Source organism: Plasmopara halstedii (assembly GCF_900000015.1).
Source record: "Plasmopara halstedii genome assembly, contig: Scaffold_444, whole genome shotgun sequence".
In the NCBI taxonomy this organism is placed as follows: Eukaryota; Oomycota; class Peronosporomycetes; order Peronosporales; family Peronosporaceae; genus Plasmopara; species Plasmopara halstedii.
In genome coordinates, this window is record NW_020187364.1 from 603,693 (window position 1) to 621,020 (window position 17,328).

The window sequence follows — 17,328 nt, forward strand, 5'->3', positions numbered from 1 at the left end:
GCACACACAAGCGCACATCACTTCTACATCTGCCATTCTTATAACCTTGAGTTGGGACGCGAGCAATGCTTAACAACATGGGTCATGAGCAAGTTGAAGGCACGAAGGCGTGGGAAGATAATCAAGGAGCAATCGCATTGGCCAATTACGCTGGATACCATGCGAGGACGAATCATGTGGATATCAAGCGTTAATTATGCTTGGTTGCTGACTTGGTCTTGATTCCTGAAGCTTCACGCAAATACTGCAGCATCTTCGTTCTGGGTGCTTTCGTCAGCAAAATCTGCGAGCTGATACTTCGTGTCAATATAGTCAATCTTCGATTGTTTTTCCTGCACGTTTTCACGAATGAAGTGGTATTAGCGGCGAGTGGGAGTGTGGAGATTGCACCGCTGAATAGCCCGCTATGGCGGTTATGTGACCGCAGTTTCATACGACGGTTCAGGCACACTATTAATTACGGACGTAATATTCAAGAAGTGACGTGAAAATACTTGCTGAATAAATGTGCTTTTAAGAACACCGTCAAAGCATGCACAACCTTAATGTTACGCTTCTAAATACTTGTTATTTCGATTCGTCCGAAAACGAAAATAAGAGTGCATCAATATCAAGACTACAGTTTTTTCTTATAGCTAATATGTTGAGTGTAATGTGACAGGCATGAAGAGCTAAGTGAATAGAATTAAAGACAGTGTGTAGTGCTGTACGTCAAAAGCAGATGAACGAGAGAGAGAAAGTTTGATACATTGAATATACCCCACTTGAATTGAACATACAGCGTGGTTGATATAAAAACAAAAAGAGTCCAGAACATAAAGCTAATTTTTAATTTATAGCCAAATTCGAGACTAAGAAGGGTTGGACTGCAGCTATCCTAGTCCTCATGTGTCTATCGTGAGTGATGAGCTCGATTTGCCGAGCAGAAAGTGATTTAATTTATTAAGAAATAGATTTGTTTCTCTCGAATAGTACTATCCATCTTTCGCGATACTTAGCGAATTGACGAACACAAATGTATGCTGTCTGATCTTAGATTTTCTCGTAATCCTCATTTTCCTGACATCGAACAATCTTCCTTACTATCGTTTACTGACGTATCAAAACACGGCAATAAAAACTCGAATGCGTCACTATCATATATCAAATTCTTACGCTTTTATCTCGTCGCTATCTTTCGAGAGCATAAATTGTAGCTTTTCATGCTTTTAACGAGCTACAGGCGTCGTTCTCTAATTTTGTGCCTAAGCTATAAGCAGAATGCGGTTCGAAATTCACATTAAAGCATTGATCATTGTAAGATCGTTATTGTAAAGGAGGTTGTTAGGTTTGAATCCCAACACCTGAGTTTTCTGAGTGAATCTAGAAACTTCATCTTAATAATCTGCTTGGTTTTATTTTTGCTTGTTGATAGCAAACAAATCATTTGCTGAGATATCATTATCCCGAAAACAACAAATGTGCACGAACATTTGTTAGTCACTTACCAAGAGCCCACAAGTGAGCTAGTATGCGATTCCATCATATCGAAAGCAATCATGTGCTTGACTTTGACAACCAATCCATGAAGAAAAGTAATTAATGAACTAAATACTTTTCCTACTTTGAAAGCGTAGATGGGAGTAAGTTTGCATACAGTCGAGAATCAACGAGATGGAACACTTGATTTTAAAGAGGTTTAAAATACTATTCGAGCCGACGATCCACATTATCCACGCACGAGGCTCGTGCCAATCGAAAATACACAAAATACTTGTGGAGGACGTGTTCTACCGCAACAATTCGTTCGTACACTGGAGCAATTGTGTCATAAGCGCAATCTTCGCCTCCACGTTGACGGAGTTCGATCGGCAAATGCTAGCGTAGCGTCCGGAATTCCCATGGACAAACTGGTACGTGGTGATACTCAGTTAAGCTCTGTCTAAGCAAAGGTTTGGGTGCGCCAGTTGGCTCGATTCTTGCTGGATCTGAAGAATTTATTTATCATGCAACGCGACTTCGAAAGTCCTTGTGTGGTCGTATGCGTCAAGCTGGTATCATTGCGTCGGCTGGACTGTACGCACTTGACAACTAATTTGATCGACTTGTGGACGACCACAACAATGCACAGACACTGGCTCATGGTCTTTCATCCATCACTGAAATTCACATTGATCCGAATACAATTGACACGAACATCGTTTTCTTCACACTTATCGCAGACGCTAAACTAAACGCGACGACTCTTGTACAGAAACTGAAATCAGAAAAAGGTGTGCTTGTTGGAGCTTACGCTGATGGTATCGTATACGCGCTGTAACAAATTTGCACATTTCGAGCAAAGATATCGAGTACACTATATCGTCAAGCTGCGAGCGCGAACGACAGTATGTGATCGGGATAGTCTTTCCTTTATAAGTTCAAGGACCAACATTGCAGTGGGCTCTTTGATTTTTTGCATTTGAAACTTCCTACGATGCAGCTACATGCCATGCGAGCTTGACGTAATAAAACGTAAGCTTTGAGGTCGGACAATGTGTTAAGAGTCCAGATGATTTAAAGACACACAAAACGTTGGCTATCAATAACTTTGCAGAAATATCAGCTGTGATTTAATGCACAAATGATAAAGTGCGAGTTTAAATTCCATCTTGCTTGATCTTTATGCATCTTGGCCTACTTGGCCACTATATGTTAGTATATCTTCATATCTCAGAGTCGTATCTTGATATAATGACAAAGCTCTTTGTATCATATCAAATTAATCATTATGCTAAGTGTAAGACTAAGAAATTGTGAGAAACAGGTCACCTAGAAAGCAGGTAGCTTATCATTATTGACGGCATACCAACCCTGAAAGAATACGGTCGAGTATTTGATCTTTAAAAATTTTAAGGAATGACAGGAGAATAGAAGTATGTGCTGTTTATATAGTTGACACAAATAGTAGCGATAACTTCACACTCTCTTTCAATATATAAGTAGATTTTGGCAGTCTGTGAATCCACAGCCTGAAGTCGTCCACAATTTTTTTTTACCAAACGGTAGATTATGATACTTGCATTGTAAGTCCTGCTTTAGTCGCGCAAATCTGATCGTCAGGTTCCTAGAAAGTTGGACCACACTTGCGATTAGTACAAAATAATGAGAAATATCGTAATCAAAGTTTATAAGAAACAAGCCTTACTTCAGATGCACGCTGTATAATCTAATTACCGTTGCCCTCATGATCGAATTTATCTTCATCTTCATTCTTCACTATTCATCGCAATTCACTGTCTATTGATTACGCCGTTCGATTTTTTCCTTCCTATCCCCCTCTTTGTATTCATAAATCTATGATTACCAGAAGAGGAAGCTCGGAATCTTTCTCTTCCTATCTTCCATGCACTGATTTGTCCAAAGTATGTAAATCCCACAGTGCATCGTCACTCCCATCCCATAAATATCTATCGTGGAAAAGCCGACAGCTTTCACGCTTATGATAAGCATTTACCACGCGGCTTGCGGTCTTGTACTTAGCAACATGGAGCTAACAAAGTCGAAATAGAGACATCACCATATTGACAAGCCCAGTTCATTGGATTGGCTTGTAATAATATGTGTCGAGCAAGGCTAATGTCTAGATCCTGGAGTGATGAAAGCATGTTAGTTACTTTATGAGCTTTGAGTTGGTCACGTTTGGAATAAACATTTGGTATTTCCTCGGGCTGAGATGGTGAAAAATGCTCAGATGTGTAAGAAGCGAGGCTCGTTGTGATAAGGTGAATAGTGTGAAAGAAGATTCAGGTGTGTAAACAATCAGACGTAGTGCTGGGTCTTCCATTGAGAACCGATACAAGTTAAGATTTTGCAAATATTGAACAAAGTCTCAAAATTACTTGTACTGATTGCAATGAGATTATCTCAATGACTCGAATGTGCACTGGATGCTCGCTGTGGTTTTTAAAGCCAAGTACTAATGCAATATAACGAAAGAAGTCTGGTAAAACTCAAGGTAGTAAACAACATGGCGATCAAATGAATATGAAGGTGATTCGATATTTCAAGGTATATTTAAGCGTGGTGAAAATCCAGATAAAGCTTGCTTACCTTATAAGCCCCCGCAAAGGAAAAGACTTGATGAATCAAGCTCCGAGATATAATTCTTGATGCAGCCACTTATTCAGCGAATTTTTGAAAGCGGTTCGATATCTCACCATCTCTAAATACGGTTTCATTTTCGGAATCTTGACGCGATTAACTCGGACCTCTTGTTGTTTATCGCTTCTGCCAACGCGTGCACTGGAGCGCAACAATATTCCACTGGTCTCCACTATGCTTGACGCTTCGTTTGAGTTCGTTCACGGGAAATGAAAATCCGTTTTCACAAGCAAAATGTGATGCTACGATCAGAATGGCATTCTCGATGTATGAAATGATGCCAACAACAAAAGTTGTAGAATGATGTGTGAATTTACCACGGGATCACAAGTACCACTCTAAATCTACACATGTGTTTTTGTGTAATGCATATGCTGATCATCTATACAGATAGAATATAAAGATCTCCCTTGGTGATTGAGTAATCATGGACATCAACAAATCTTTGTTGAATAAGCGTGCTTTCGAGGCATGGACCGTGAATATTGTACATATCCTGATTATATCAACTGCTCATCCTGTCGTTAGCATCCGCGATAGAAAAGAGATTGGACGTGTATGACGATCTGAGGCATTAATCCTTGAGACATCACGATATGTGCACAATTGTATGCGATCAGGTGTGGTGGCGATACGAATACTGAAAAGTCAGTTTGTAGTGCTGTACTTGACAAGTAGGAGAGGGTGAAGTCTTGAAGTAACACAGAGCTTACTTCATGATACAAAATGGTAAGATTATACATATCTAACAATTTATGGTTGTGCTGTATAAGGCAAAACATCTGCCACGATTGTTTGTGTGCAAGGATATTGCGAACAACTTGATGTTCGAATACTCTAGGACCTTATGTATTGACGTGATGACTCTGGTGTAAGCTTGCGTCGAAAACGACTGATCTACATAAATTTGACGTGTCCTGTGGATAGCAACCATTTTTCTGTCGTTCGGGACTCTGATATCTCCGCCATTTCAACATGAAAACGCTTTTGTATGACCACCAAATGTCTATCATGTCGAGTGGACAGAACCGCACAATTGTGCACGATCAGGTGTGACAGCGATTGAAATTGAAGTGGATGGAGGAAAAGTAAGTTTGAAGTGCGATGCTTCAGAAGCAGATGCACTCATCACAGGTGAGTTTACTGAAATTACCTCTTCGAATTCATTGGAAATTTGACACTATAAATATCTTACATCGGCACATGTGTTTCTAGATATGTGGTTTAGACATTTGCTACATGCGTTTCTGTAAGAGGTTATATAATAAAGGTCATCTTTCGATGATCGAAATGTCAAGAAGTGACTTGAGAACACTTGCTGAATAAACTTGCTTTCAAGACCACCGTCTCAGCATGCACAACGTACATGTAACTTTTTTTTAAGCAAAGCAGTCATTTTTCATTTCGTTTCGTTAATTAGTTAAGAGCTAAAATACCAATGCATCTATATCAAGACTACAGTCTTGCCTTATAAGTGATTTGTTGAGTGTATCCGATCAGATGTGGCATGGAGAGCAAACTACAAGCATTAAAGTCAGTGTGTAGTGCTGAACGTCAAAGCAGATGAGAGAAAGAGAAATGTTTTTAGTCATGATGATACACAGAGGATACTTTTTCGAACCAAGCATACGGCGTGGTGGATGTTGTTAAGTTTTCGCCGCTGTGTGCACGTGGATGACGTCACAAGGATTACGGTCATGTTTGGAATTACCATCTTGATTGCGGGTGCTGAATAGGGCTCGTTCTTTGGTCTAGATAAAAAAAGTTACATTAAGAAGCTGCTCAAACGATCTAGAGAGACAGGGTTAGAGGTAGCACAGAGTAGCCAACTAAGGACCTATATATATTCACTTCGGTTTTTGCTATCTTCTCAACAGGTAACAGCCGCAAACAAAGCCCGGCTTCACCACATCTTCACCTCCGTGCCTTCCAAGTGCACCAAAGCCCTCCTAGGATGGTAACTACTATCGTTGGGAGTTCAACATGAGGATGACCCTCGCAAGAAAAGGGCTTCTGGGGCACGTTATGGGTGCGAATAATGAGAGCAAAATATTGGAGAGGTGGCTCGTGCATGACGCCAAAGCATTGGGTGTAATTGCTTAAAGCGTCGGAAATCAACACCAGATCAAGATTCGGTCTGCTACTAGAGAAGAGAAGCGAAACTAACCCCCTCGACGAGGCACAAGAGCAGCAATTGGAGGCAGCCCATAGGGCGCTCTCATGCGCTCGTTGCCACGCTTAGTCCTAGACCCTCGTCTGGAGTACGGCTCCAGCCTGGCGGATCCCGCTACTGAAGCAAAAGACGCGATCACTCGATCGTTCGGCGTCTACGTAGTCGAACCCCCGGCCACTACACAAGCTGAAATTGATCAGCGGAAGCTTTTCGAGCTCGCTTTTTGTACCACAAAAAATCCTAATGGATCGATACCGCGCTCGACTTTGAGCTTAAAAAGAAGGCGATCTTGTACCCGCATGCGGACTATTTCTGTGGTGCTCACCCCTGACCAAACCGCTGCAGATGATGAAGAGCTCTTTAAGCGATGGGTGCAGCGGCACCGAAAATTTCCTTGTTGTCTACCTTACAGCAAAGCTACAAGGTGGTGGACGTGCACGTAGAGCGCCATCTTCGATTTGAGCTTGCCAAACTCAAGGCGCCACGCCGACTTCCTGCGTATTGTCGCCCTGCAATACACGGAATCATCCCCCGCGCGCCTGAGAACTCTGTGGTCTCTCACACGTGTGCGCATACGACCCCAGCAGCTCAGGACCATAGTTTGAGCTCAGTTCATGGCCCTTCGACTTCCCGGGCTTCTACTGAGAAGCGATGGAGGCACGATGACTCAGAGCGTATTGATCCTTCTGACCATAAGCGCTGGACAGCCTTGCCGAAGTGGCACCTCAAACTACCACGAGTTCACGGAGTTTGGGTTTCCCCGCCACTTCACTAGATATTGGGTCAGCCCCTTTCGACGACATCGACCCACAAGACGTTCTACGAGGTGGTGGGCCCCACCATTCTCATCGAGAAAAGTCGGCGGCGGGCGATGACGATTTGTTCGATCGCCGGCCGGTAACTCGCGATGCTCTTCAATCGTTGGAGAACAAAGTCCGTCGTCATCGGTACTCTGTCGAGCATCTCTCCGAGATCGCCGACCGTTGTGCAAAAGACCTCGAGAGCCTGGAACACTTTGTGCACCGACTGCATCACATTTGGTATTAGCGCGCTCTATTGGAGCGGCTCCTCGAGCAGACAAAAACGTCACTTCGTGTGACGGTGGAGCGCCTTGCGCCGCTAAATACGGAAAAAAACTGCTGCACTCCGTGCTCTGATTCAGTTGCTGGTTTACTTCTGAGTGGCCGAGCTCCTTTGAGCGCCGCCCCGGTGCCAACGCTTCCGCGTTCACTTGCACCGGAATCCGGTAGGGCTTATGAAAGCCCACATAAAACGACATGTGGGTGCGCATCCTCCTTGGAAAGGTTAGCGTATACGCAAGGCCTCGCTTGGCCACGACCTTAGATTGTCCAATAAGCCGTGGACGGAGCTTTGTTCAAAAGACAGCAGAGACTGCATGTGTAGGAAGGTTTTTAGCATTGAATAAAACCAGGTCTCCAACCTAAAATGTTTTGTATTTTTCCTCTTCCGTCTGAATTGTCTCTCTGCATATCCTGGCTTTCAGCCATCACATCGCTAATGTACTCTGTCTGGTAGAAAGGAAGTCATCGACTTCTTTACGCACAGCGAGGGGGCGGAAATCAGCAAGCCGCTCGGCTATTTCTCCCCCACTAGTCCCTGAGCTATGGGATGGAGGCGTCGGCGGAACGCGAGGATTGACAAGCCCATTCACGTAGAACGGCGTGTAGCCGGTAGTTGAATGCACTGCATGCGCAGAGAACACTCCACAAGTGACAGCATGGCGCTCCAGCGCTTTGGCCTCTCAGTGCAGACGTTGCGAAGAAGATCTTCAACGACGCGATTCACGCGCTCAGTCTGACCATCGGTCTGCGGATGGTTTGCTGTTGACATAATCAACTTGGTGCCCAGCACCCAGAAGATTGTAAACCAAAACTTTCCAGCTCAGACAGAGACAATCGACCCTGGGAGTTCATGTCGTCAAAAAGACGATCCAGAAACAGCGTCGCTGTACTCACACCGTCGATGGTGTCCGGCACTGCCGCAAGATGAGCCATTTTGCTCAAACGGTTTACAATGACCACCACGCCCGTGCTGCCCGCCGTGTCCTTCGGCAAGCCAAACACCAAGTCCATATTGATGAACTGCCAACACCCGGAGGGTACCGGTAGAGTGGCCAGCGGTGCCGCCGCATTCGGAGGAGGTTCACTCTCTGACATGTCTGACACGTGCGCACACATGTGCTCGTCCATTTGTACTGCTTGGTCACCAATAGTAGCAACTCACCGAGCTAAACGTCTTTTCACGACCGAGATGATCACAGAGTGGGGTGTCATTGGCCTCATAAAGGATATGGTATTTCAATATTCTCATCGTGAGGGACCACAACTCGCGGCGTATTCGTCGAATCGGTGCGAAAATACAGCAACCCGTTATCCAACGAATATCGGTGTAACCGTGTTTCTTGTCCGAGTTTTAAACGCCTTGCTCTCGAGAGCTTGTAGCAGCGCTACACACATACCATGCCGCGGATCAAATACGTCACTGATGACGTCACATTCGTGGCATGAATAAGCTCATAAGCCGGTCTGCGTGACAACGTATCCTCCAAAGCATTCTGCTTCCCTGGCTTATACTTTACCCCGAGTTTATATTCTGCGTAGAAAGAGAGCCACCTGGCCATCCTCTGCGAGAGGTGGGGTGACTGAGTCGCAGTGCGTAATGACGCATGATCTATGTAGATCAAAAACGGCTTGATCCGAGCAGGTGCACCCTGAACTTGACAAGTGTATACTTCGTCGCAAGTAATTCCTTGTTGTGGACTTGGTAGTACCTCTGCGCAGCCTTAAGCTGGCGAGATTCGAACGCGATCACCCGAACTTGCGCCTCGGTGTTTGCTTGCAGCAGTGCACAGCTGATGCAATGTCGAAGCGTCACAGACGACACTACAAAATGATCTGGGTCTAGCAACACTAGTATTGGTGCATGAAGAATGCTGCCTTTGACCCTATCAAAAGCCTTTCAATGTTCGGTGTCCGAACACCATTCCGTATCCTTCTTAAGAAGATTCGACAATGGCCGTGTCATTTCTGCGTAATTTGCGCTATACTTGTGCAAGTTGGCAAGGCCAAACTATTTTCGCAAGTCCTTTTGGTACTTTGGAACCGGCCAGTCCACCATGGCCTTGACGTTAGTGGGATCCGCTCGAAGGCCCCGCTTCCGAATGAAGCAACCTGAAAAGGGGATTTCCTCCGCACCGAAGATGCACTTATCGGCATTAGCATGCAGCTTATTCGTGCGCATGCACTCGAGCACCGCTCTCAAATGGACGATTTGGTTTTCCTCATCTGTCATCCCGTGCCCCGGACGACTATAGACGTAGACGTAGTATTTTTGTGCATACGCCCGATGGGGCGTGAACAATTGCAACACAAGACGAATAATGTTGCTGGTGCGTCAGACAACCCCTGGGGCATCATCAGCCACTCCCAGAGCATCCCACTCGGAGTACTCTCCGTTGTCAGCGGAATATCACTCGCTCTCATGAGTAGTTGGTAGTACCCATCGACCAAGTCGAGTGTACTATATTTTGAACAGCCAACAATATTGTTCTAGAGAACATCCTTTCTAGAGATCGGCGTCTGTGCCGGAATGGTGGCTGCGTTTAGCTTGTTGCAAGCGTGAAAGATACACCACTTGCCGTTCGGCTTCCGGAAACAAAACGTGAGTGTCGAATGGGGAGACTTGCTCTCACGCCTTATTCCAGCCTATTTGCTTCGCACGGAAAGAAGGCGCCAATGACTTCACACTGCGCCTTGGGTAGGCGCCATTGGTGTGTTACGCAGTATTTGGTTCCCGGAAACAGGTCGATCTCCTGACGCACACCTTGTCTGGAGGTAGAGTCGTCTTGAAATTCCTTTACGATAGGGTAGTTCGGATCCAAGGGGTCCTTCAGGATCGACATTCACTTCGGGCGTTCAACACCCTCTTGCTGCCCTCAAGGACAGCTTCATTCAGAAGCGACGACGAGTTAATCTCGTCGTTTGATCGTGTAATGACCACCTCGGCTATATCGCCTGCCTTCAAAACACCGTCAAACTCTTCGAAGCATCCACCGCGGAAATAGCCTCGAGGCGGACGTCGCCGTTTTTCTCTTCCGTCATTTCGTTGACAAGGGTATAAAGCTGTGCGCTATAGTCTATGGTAGACACGCTGGGTCAGGGTCGACACCCTGCGTCTTGCAAATATCATACGGCCTCGCCGTCTCCTATCTAAAGAGGTTTTACGTCCCATCGAGACCAGTGAAAACATGCACTTGGCGTCGTCCAGTGTCCCCACTCCCTGCTCCATCGGAGCCTTGATGATATTAACAACATCCGACGAAGAGCTGTTATTTCCGCACTTTTTGTCCAGTGGATAATGTGCCACTCCACACGCATCAGAAGGGCCTTGACCAAGATGTCTCAGACCTCGTCCGACCATGCCACTCTCAGCGTTCAGCAACTGCTTGGAAACGTGAGCAGTGCTCAGTAGATTACGTGCCACTCCGCGTTCAGCCCGCGAGACAATGTTCGAGACCCCTGTGCAATACACATTTGGTGTTGACAATCTGGATATTCGATATCTAACACATTGACCGTCCCGGTCCAGCCCGCGCCAATAGCGCTTCTGCTTCCAAGGGTTACATCATTTGTGTTGGATCTGTCCTGTCGTGGTCGATCTCCACGCTCAAGATGAACTTTGCCATACCGAGATCCTTCATCTTTAAAACATTTCCTGACATCCCCTTGACCTCTAGAGTTTCTGTAACGGGGTTACATGTACCCTTGTATGAAAGGGCGTGTTACACGAGATGGTGACCTTACACAGGTGTGGATCACACAAGTTGGTGTAATCCCACAATTGTGTGACAAGAAGTCATTACTTTGCAAGATTGCCAGTAGTGAAGCATTTTGATTAGGTTTTACTATATTAATTAGGTATTATTTTATTAATCAAAAGAACCTAATCTTCTAGGTATTGGCGGCTCTACCACGACTTAAACAATTAAATTTAGTTTCAATTTGCAACGAAAGAGTATCTTTACCTTTGTTAAAGATTTCAAGTACTCTGGAGGTAGCGGGTTGCGATCCGCTACGCTCGTACTGGTTCTTGTAAACAACGTAAGGTTGGTGATCTTAGCTTAGTTTCCTGTCAGCGAAGAGCTAGGGCGGCCCCGCTGCAGTTTCGCTACTTCTATTGGCTGCAATTATCATATCATCGACATATAGACATACGGACACAAACCGTCTTTCACTTTCGTCATGTAGACGCATTGATCCGCTCCACAACTTTTAAAATCGTTCTCCTTGGAGACGTGGTCGATCGTCTTGTTCCAAGCACTTGCAGCTTGCTTGTGTCCATATATAGGATTGTTCAGTTGACACGCAAATCCTTGAGCCCCCTTATCTCCAATCGGAACCTTCATGTTAACACGATCCGACAGCACACTGTTGAGTAAGATAGTGTTGATGTCCAGCTGCCCCGTTTTGTAGCCTAATACCGCGTATACTGCAAGTACAACTCGAATTCAGTTCATGTTGGCCACTGGAGAGTCAGTCTTTAAGAAACCAACGCCGTATTTCTGCTCAACATCTTTAGCCACCAATCGTGCTTTGTAGCGCACACCACATTCATTTTGGTCACACTTCTAAGCAGACCCAGCGGCATCCAAACTGATCATCGTGGAACGAGTGTCCATGTTCTGTTCTGGCGATGCAATTGTAATTCGGCGTCCATCACTTGTCGCCAATGATCAGCTTCGTCGCTAGTTGTTGCCTGCGCATTAGTGGTAAGGAAAGTCCTATTCTACACTCACACTTACAGCGTAAGCGAAACCAGTTTCAGCTATAAGATCGTCGTCAACAGTCCTTGCATGCTTTGATGATAGTGGTCCATCGCTTTCTTCCAAAATTTCTTCGGGATCTGATCCGTTCTCCAACAACAACATCGGTTTGCGTGTACGCTTTGAACGTTTCACTTGCGGTTGAAATACCAATCGATCTATCTGTGTATCCAGTGTAGGAGTTCCGTACTCTGTCAATTCAGAGTGTACTGAGGCCGGTAATCGAAGTACCTCGACCCTTGACTCTTTTTATGTCGGACTCCTCACCATTCATGAAAGCATCTGGAATCTTTTCTTCGTCTTCCCACTCCATAGGATCATTTTGATCTTTTGGTGTTTTGTCGGCCCGGACACTGCGCTTTTATTGTTGTTGTGTTAAATTGGGTGTGTCAATTTCATTTGTTTAGGCAGGTGCGTCTCATAAATGCCACCCACTTCACGCTCAACCAGCTTCACCGACCGTGATACTCATATCTTGTCTTTCTCCAAATCGTAAGCTCGTAATCCCTTGGTGTCATCGGCATGACCAATGAACATACACTTAAAGATCTTGGCTTTGAGCTTCGTCCTCTTCACTTGATCACCGTGAGCGTACCCATGAGACCCAAATACCCTAAGCTGATCCATTCGAGGCTTCATTTTAAATCCCAGCTCATACGGGGTATTGTTTGGGTGCACTGTATTGGGAGAGCGGTTGATCAGGTACACCGCAGTGCTTACTGCCTCTGTCCGGCAACATGTCGGAACACACTTATAGTGTAGCATGCTCCGTGCCTTTATCATAATCGTGCGGTTCATTCGTTGTGCAATTCCGTTCTATTGTGGACTATATGGTACTGCATGCTGATGTATGATGCCGTTTCGCTGAAATAACTCCATAACTGTCTTGCAGTCGAATTGTGTTCCGTTGTCCGGCGGCTGGCACTTGATACAGGTTTCATTTTAAATTTCATACAATGCTTTGAACACCGTGATCTTGTCGGCAGCTTCCTTCTTCATCATCAAAAGGTAAGCCACCGCATATCGTGAATAATCATCCACAAAAGTCAAAATATACTTAGCACCTCTTTTCGAAAGTGTCTTCATGGGTCCCATCAGGTGCGTGAGAACTAGTTCCAAATTCACGTGACGTCTTTGTCTTGGTGCGTCCTGGAAGGCTTCAATCGTCTGCTTGTCCTCCACGCATCCACCACACAAGGTCTCGATACCTTGTTTTAGCACAGGTATACCTTCTGTGGATCGCAAAGTCTTCACTAAAACATCCTCGCTTGGGTGTCCCATACGAGCGTGCCACAGCTTCCACTGACTATCAGCTCCCGACTATTGCACCGATCGTGTCTCTTCTTGCTGACAATTTAGTGTGTAAGCTTTCCTATTTCTTGTTCTAGTTACCAAAGCAAAGTCCTTGTCCCAAATGGTACACGAAGCACGCTGAAACTCCACACTTAGTCCACGTTCGGCAAGCTTTCCCATCGACAGAAAACGTCTGTAAGTCCAGGGATAAGCAGCATCTCAATCATCGATATAAGTCTTTGTTATTCCAGCTTCTTTTACGTATCACTTCCTGCCGTCTGTAGTTGTTACCTTGACGGTGGCTTTGAATCGCTTGAAGTCGATCAAGTCACTTCGGTGAGTGACAACTCATCACCGTCAATCAGCCAGCTTGCTGAGTGCGCCTTCCCCACAGCAATTACTGCATCATTACCGCTGGAATGGTTTCTGGGTCGGTTCTTAGCTGGACAGTCCCTTCTCATATGACCAGTCTGGTCACAATTAAAGCACATGCCCCGAAAATAGCCGTTCTTGCGTAAAGCGTAATTATTGCGACCGCTTCCTCGTCTGCCCCTGACCGGTCCATCATTGCTTGTGGCGCGGAACGCTTTCTCACTTGCTTCCTTCTTCTGTAGCCTGTCTGACTACCTCAACATCTTCTCCTTGACTTCGATCACAGTGATGTCCTTAGCGTTCTCCATGATAGAAGAAATCTTCTCATATTTCGCTGAGCTGCGTAGAAGTATCACTAGCTTTCATAAGTCATCCACCGGCTCTCCCGTCGTCTGGGGTTCCACAACTTGCTTGTCGAACGCGTCTAGCTGTTCCACCATGCGAGTGCCATTCTCCATCTTAAACTCTTGTAGGCGACGTGTCATCGTGACACGATTGTGCAGAGTGGAGCGGTTGTAAAAATCGAGAAGCGTACCCCATGCTTCCAACGCACGCAACAGCGCCACTCCCCCCGGAAGTCGAGAGGTAGGGGAACGGACACGGTGTCCGCAAGGATCGATCTGGGCTCACGAAACGCCGTCGGCGCCCACCACCCTCCTTCTCTTCCCATTACGAAAAGGAGTATCCGACTCGTAGTCAACTTCTCCAAGTCCTCGACGATGGATTCCTTCGCCCGGGGTGAAGCGCGTTGTGTCGCGCCTAGCTGCCGAGGGCTAAGGGTGTGCTTCTCGTGAAGCCGCGGACGTACAGTCCGGAGATGCACCCCGTGCAGAAGAAGATGGGCTGTGCCCGCGGGAGCCCTCGAAACCAGCTAGGATGGGTGTTTTGCGTGTCATAAGCACAGGGCTTATTGAGCGGAGAATGATCAAGGATGTTCGTAAGAACTTAACGGTGTCTCAGACACGCGAGCCTCGTATGAGGCGACTGTTAAATGTGAATTGAGGATATTCACAATTTCGATGGGAAAGAGTGTTATGGGGTCACACGTACCCTTGTATGAAAGGACGGGTCATCCAATATGGTGTGACCGTACATAGATGTGGATTACACAAGTTGGAGTATTCACACAATGGTGTGATAACCGTGATAAGATCCCACTACGTGGCAGGATTGCCAGTAGTAATGCATACTAATTAGGCATTACTGTATTAATAAGGTATTACTATATTAATTAGAAAAACCTAAGGTTCTAGATATTCGCGGATCTACCGCAACTTGACAATGTAACACCGTTTCAGTTTTGAACGGAGAAGTCTATTTACCATGGTTAAGATTTAAAGTATTTGGCTTGTCGATTTGGACAAAAAAACGCCAAGGGCGTCGACAATGTATGTACGTCCGGTCTAAAGCTGTCAACATCACAGTAACCAAGTTCAGGTGTAGAGCGTTCAGAGACGCGGTCAAAGCCATACCGCTCACTTATTGGATATCTGCTTTCACTCGGCCGGACATCGCATATGTCGTTACACAATATTCTCGATCTTCTGAGAATCCCTGGTTACCACATTGAAACGCCGCAATTTGTGTACAACACTACTTAAGTTCGACACGTTATCGCGAGATCATTTACCGAGGAGAGATTGAAAAGGTGATTGTTGAAGCTTTTTCGGATGCAGACTGGGGAGCAACACCGATGACAGACGGTCTGTCTCAGGTGTGTTGATCAATATTGGAAAAGCTCCCGTTGTGCTCAAGTCTAAGTATCGGTGCTGAGTTCCGCAGAAGCAGTATATATTGCACTTAGCTTATGCACACAAGAAGTAAGATGGGTCAAGATCAAGCGGGAGTCACACGAATATGGGAAGAAGATCAAGGTGCGACAGTTTGGCAAACAAGGCGGGCTACCTCACTCGTACAAATACCGTGGACGTCAGTCATCACTTTATCCGGGAGAACATTGAGCATAAATTACTCAAGATTGGCTGCATCGATGCGAAGAGTAAGCTTGCAGATATGCTAACCGAGGCACTTGGGATCAAGATGTTCAACTTTCTGCGAGAGGCAACAAGCATCAAGACCAAGTCAGCGACAAAGCACACTCAACGTTAGCGGTGAGTCGGAGTGTTTCGTTTACACCGCTGAGTGATTGTGGATGACGTCACAAGAATTGTCATGTTTACATATCTTGATTACGGATGCTGATTAAGGACATCATGTAGTCGTTCATTGGTCTGGATAAATAAGGTTACATTTTTCTCAGAACCTCTAAAAAGCATTGGAAAGACAAGCTTAAAGGTAGCACCAAGTAGCGAACTAAGGACCTAGATACATTCACTTCGGTTCTTGCCATCTTCTCAACAGATATAAAAGAAAAGGAGTGCAGATCAAAAAAAGCTATTTTTTAATAAATTTAGATTATAGCCAAAGTCGAGACTAATAAGGGAACGACTGCAACTTGAGGTTACTATCATGAGTGCTGAGCTTGATACACCGAGCAAAAAGCGATTTGATCTATAAGAAAAAAAGATTCGTTTTTCTAGTAGTACTATCAATCTTTCACAATACTTCTTAGCTAATGTGCCTTCTGCAGATAGTGACAAAAGTGTGATGAACACAAATGTGGGTCACACTGTTAACACCTCAATTGCATTACTATCATGTGTAAAATTCTTCCGTCGCTGTCTTTCGTGTGCGGGCATCGTTCTCTTATATTGTACTTGAGCTCTAAGCAGACAGTGATCCAAATTGACATCAAAGCATTGATAATTGTAAGATCATAATTCGTAAAAAATGAGTTTTCTGAGTGCACTTCATCTTAATAATCTGCATGGTATTTATACTCTTTAAATTGGCACTTTAAACGATATTGTCAGCAATTGCGGGAATGTCATTATTCCGAAAACAACAAATGCAGAAACATTTTTGTCCTCAAAGCTTACGTTTTATTACGTCAAGCTCGCGTGACATGTAGGAAGTTTGATATGCAAAAAGTCATAGAGCCTACTATAAATTTGGTCCTAGCACTTATATAGGAAAGACTATCCCGATCACATACTGTCATTCGCGCTGGCAGCTCAGCATAAGAGCGCACGGATTGACGATATAGTGTACTCGATATCTTTGCTTGAAATGTGTAAATTTGTTACCGCGCGTACACGATTACCATCAGCGTAAGCTCCAACAAGCACACCTTTTTCTGATTCCAGTTTCTGTACAAGAGTCGTCGCGTTTAGTTTAGCGTCTGCAGTAAGTGTAAAGAAAACGATGTTCGTGTCAATTGTATCCGGATCAATCTGAATACCAGTGATGCTTGAGAGACCATGAGCCAGTATCTGTGCATTGTTGTGGTCGTCCACAAGCCGATCAAATTGGTTGTCAAGTGCGTAAAGTCCAGCCGACGCAATGATACCAGCTTGACGCATTCCACCACCCAAGGACTTTCGAAGTCGCGTTGCATGATAAATGAACTCTTCAGATCCAGCAAGAATCGAGCCAACTGGCGCACCCAAACCTTTGCTTAGACAGA

General features: G+C 45.2%; 4 protein-coding genes across 4 annotated transcripts; 2 read left to right on the forward strand and 2 right to left on the reverse strand.

Moving 5' to 3' along the window:
- Positions 1 to 1,606: 1,606 nt before the first annotated feature.
- On the forward strand, positions 1,607 to 2,512 carry PHALS_15407 (uncharacterized protein). Its single transcript, XM_036407414.1, has one exon. The coding sequence runs from the start codon at positions 1,654 to 1,656 to the stop codon at positions 1,864 to 1,866; it is 213 nt and encodes a 70-aa protein (XP_036263120.1). The 5' UTR covers positions 1,607 to 1,653; the 3' UTR covers positions 1,867 to 2,512.
- Positions 2,513 to 5,097: 2,585 nt separating this feature from the next.
- Positions 5,098 to 5,337, forward strand: PHALS_10084 (uncharacterized protein; the record flags this gene model as incomplete). Its single annotated transcript, XM_024725445.1, has 2 exons — positions 5,098 to 5,172; positions 5,236 to 5,337. 2 exons carry the CDS (start codon positions 5,098 to 5,100, stop codon positions 5,335 to 5,337), a joined length of 177 nt encoding a protein of 58 aa, XP_024576222.1.
- A 6,758-nt stretch (positions 5,338 to 12,095) lies between these two features.
- On the reverse strand, positions 12,096 to 12,450 carry PHALS_10085 (uncharacterized protein; the record flags this gene model as incomplete). Its single annotated transcript, XM_024725446.1, has 2 exons — positions 12,096 to 12,328; positions 12,405 to 12,450. The coding sequence occupies 2 exons, from the start codon at positions 12,448 to 12,450 to the stop codon at positions 12,096 to 12,098; spliced, it is 279 nt and encodes a 92-aa protein (XP_024576223.1).
- Positions 12,451 to 16,876: 4,426 nt separating this feature from the next.
- PHALS_10086 (l-allo-threonine aldolase) lies at positions 16,877 to 17,224 on the reverse strand (the record flags this gene model as incomplete). Its single annotated transcript, XM_024725448.1, has 2 exons — positions 16,877 to 17,043; positions 17,122 to 17,224. The coding sequence occupies 2 exons, from the start codon at positions 17,222 to 17,224 to the stop codon at positions 16,877 to 16,879; spliced, it is 270 nt and encodes an 89-aa protein (XP_024576224.1).
- Positions 17,225 to 17,328: the final 104 nt, after the last annotated feature.

What these genes read in the sequence shown, in the direction of transcription:
- PHALS_15407 (XM_036407414.1), top strand. Translation starts at nt 1,654, where the DNA reads ATGGAACACTTGATTTTAAAGAGGTTTAAAATACTATTCGAGCCGACG.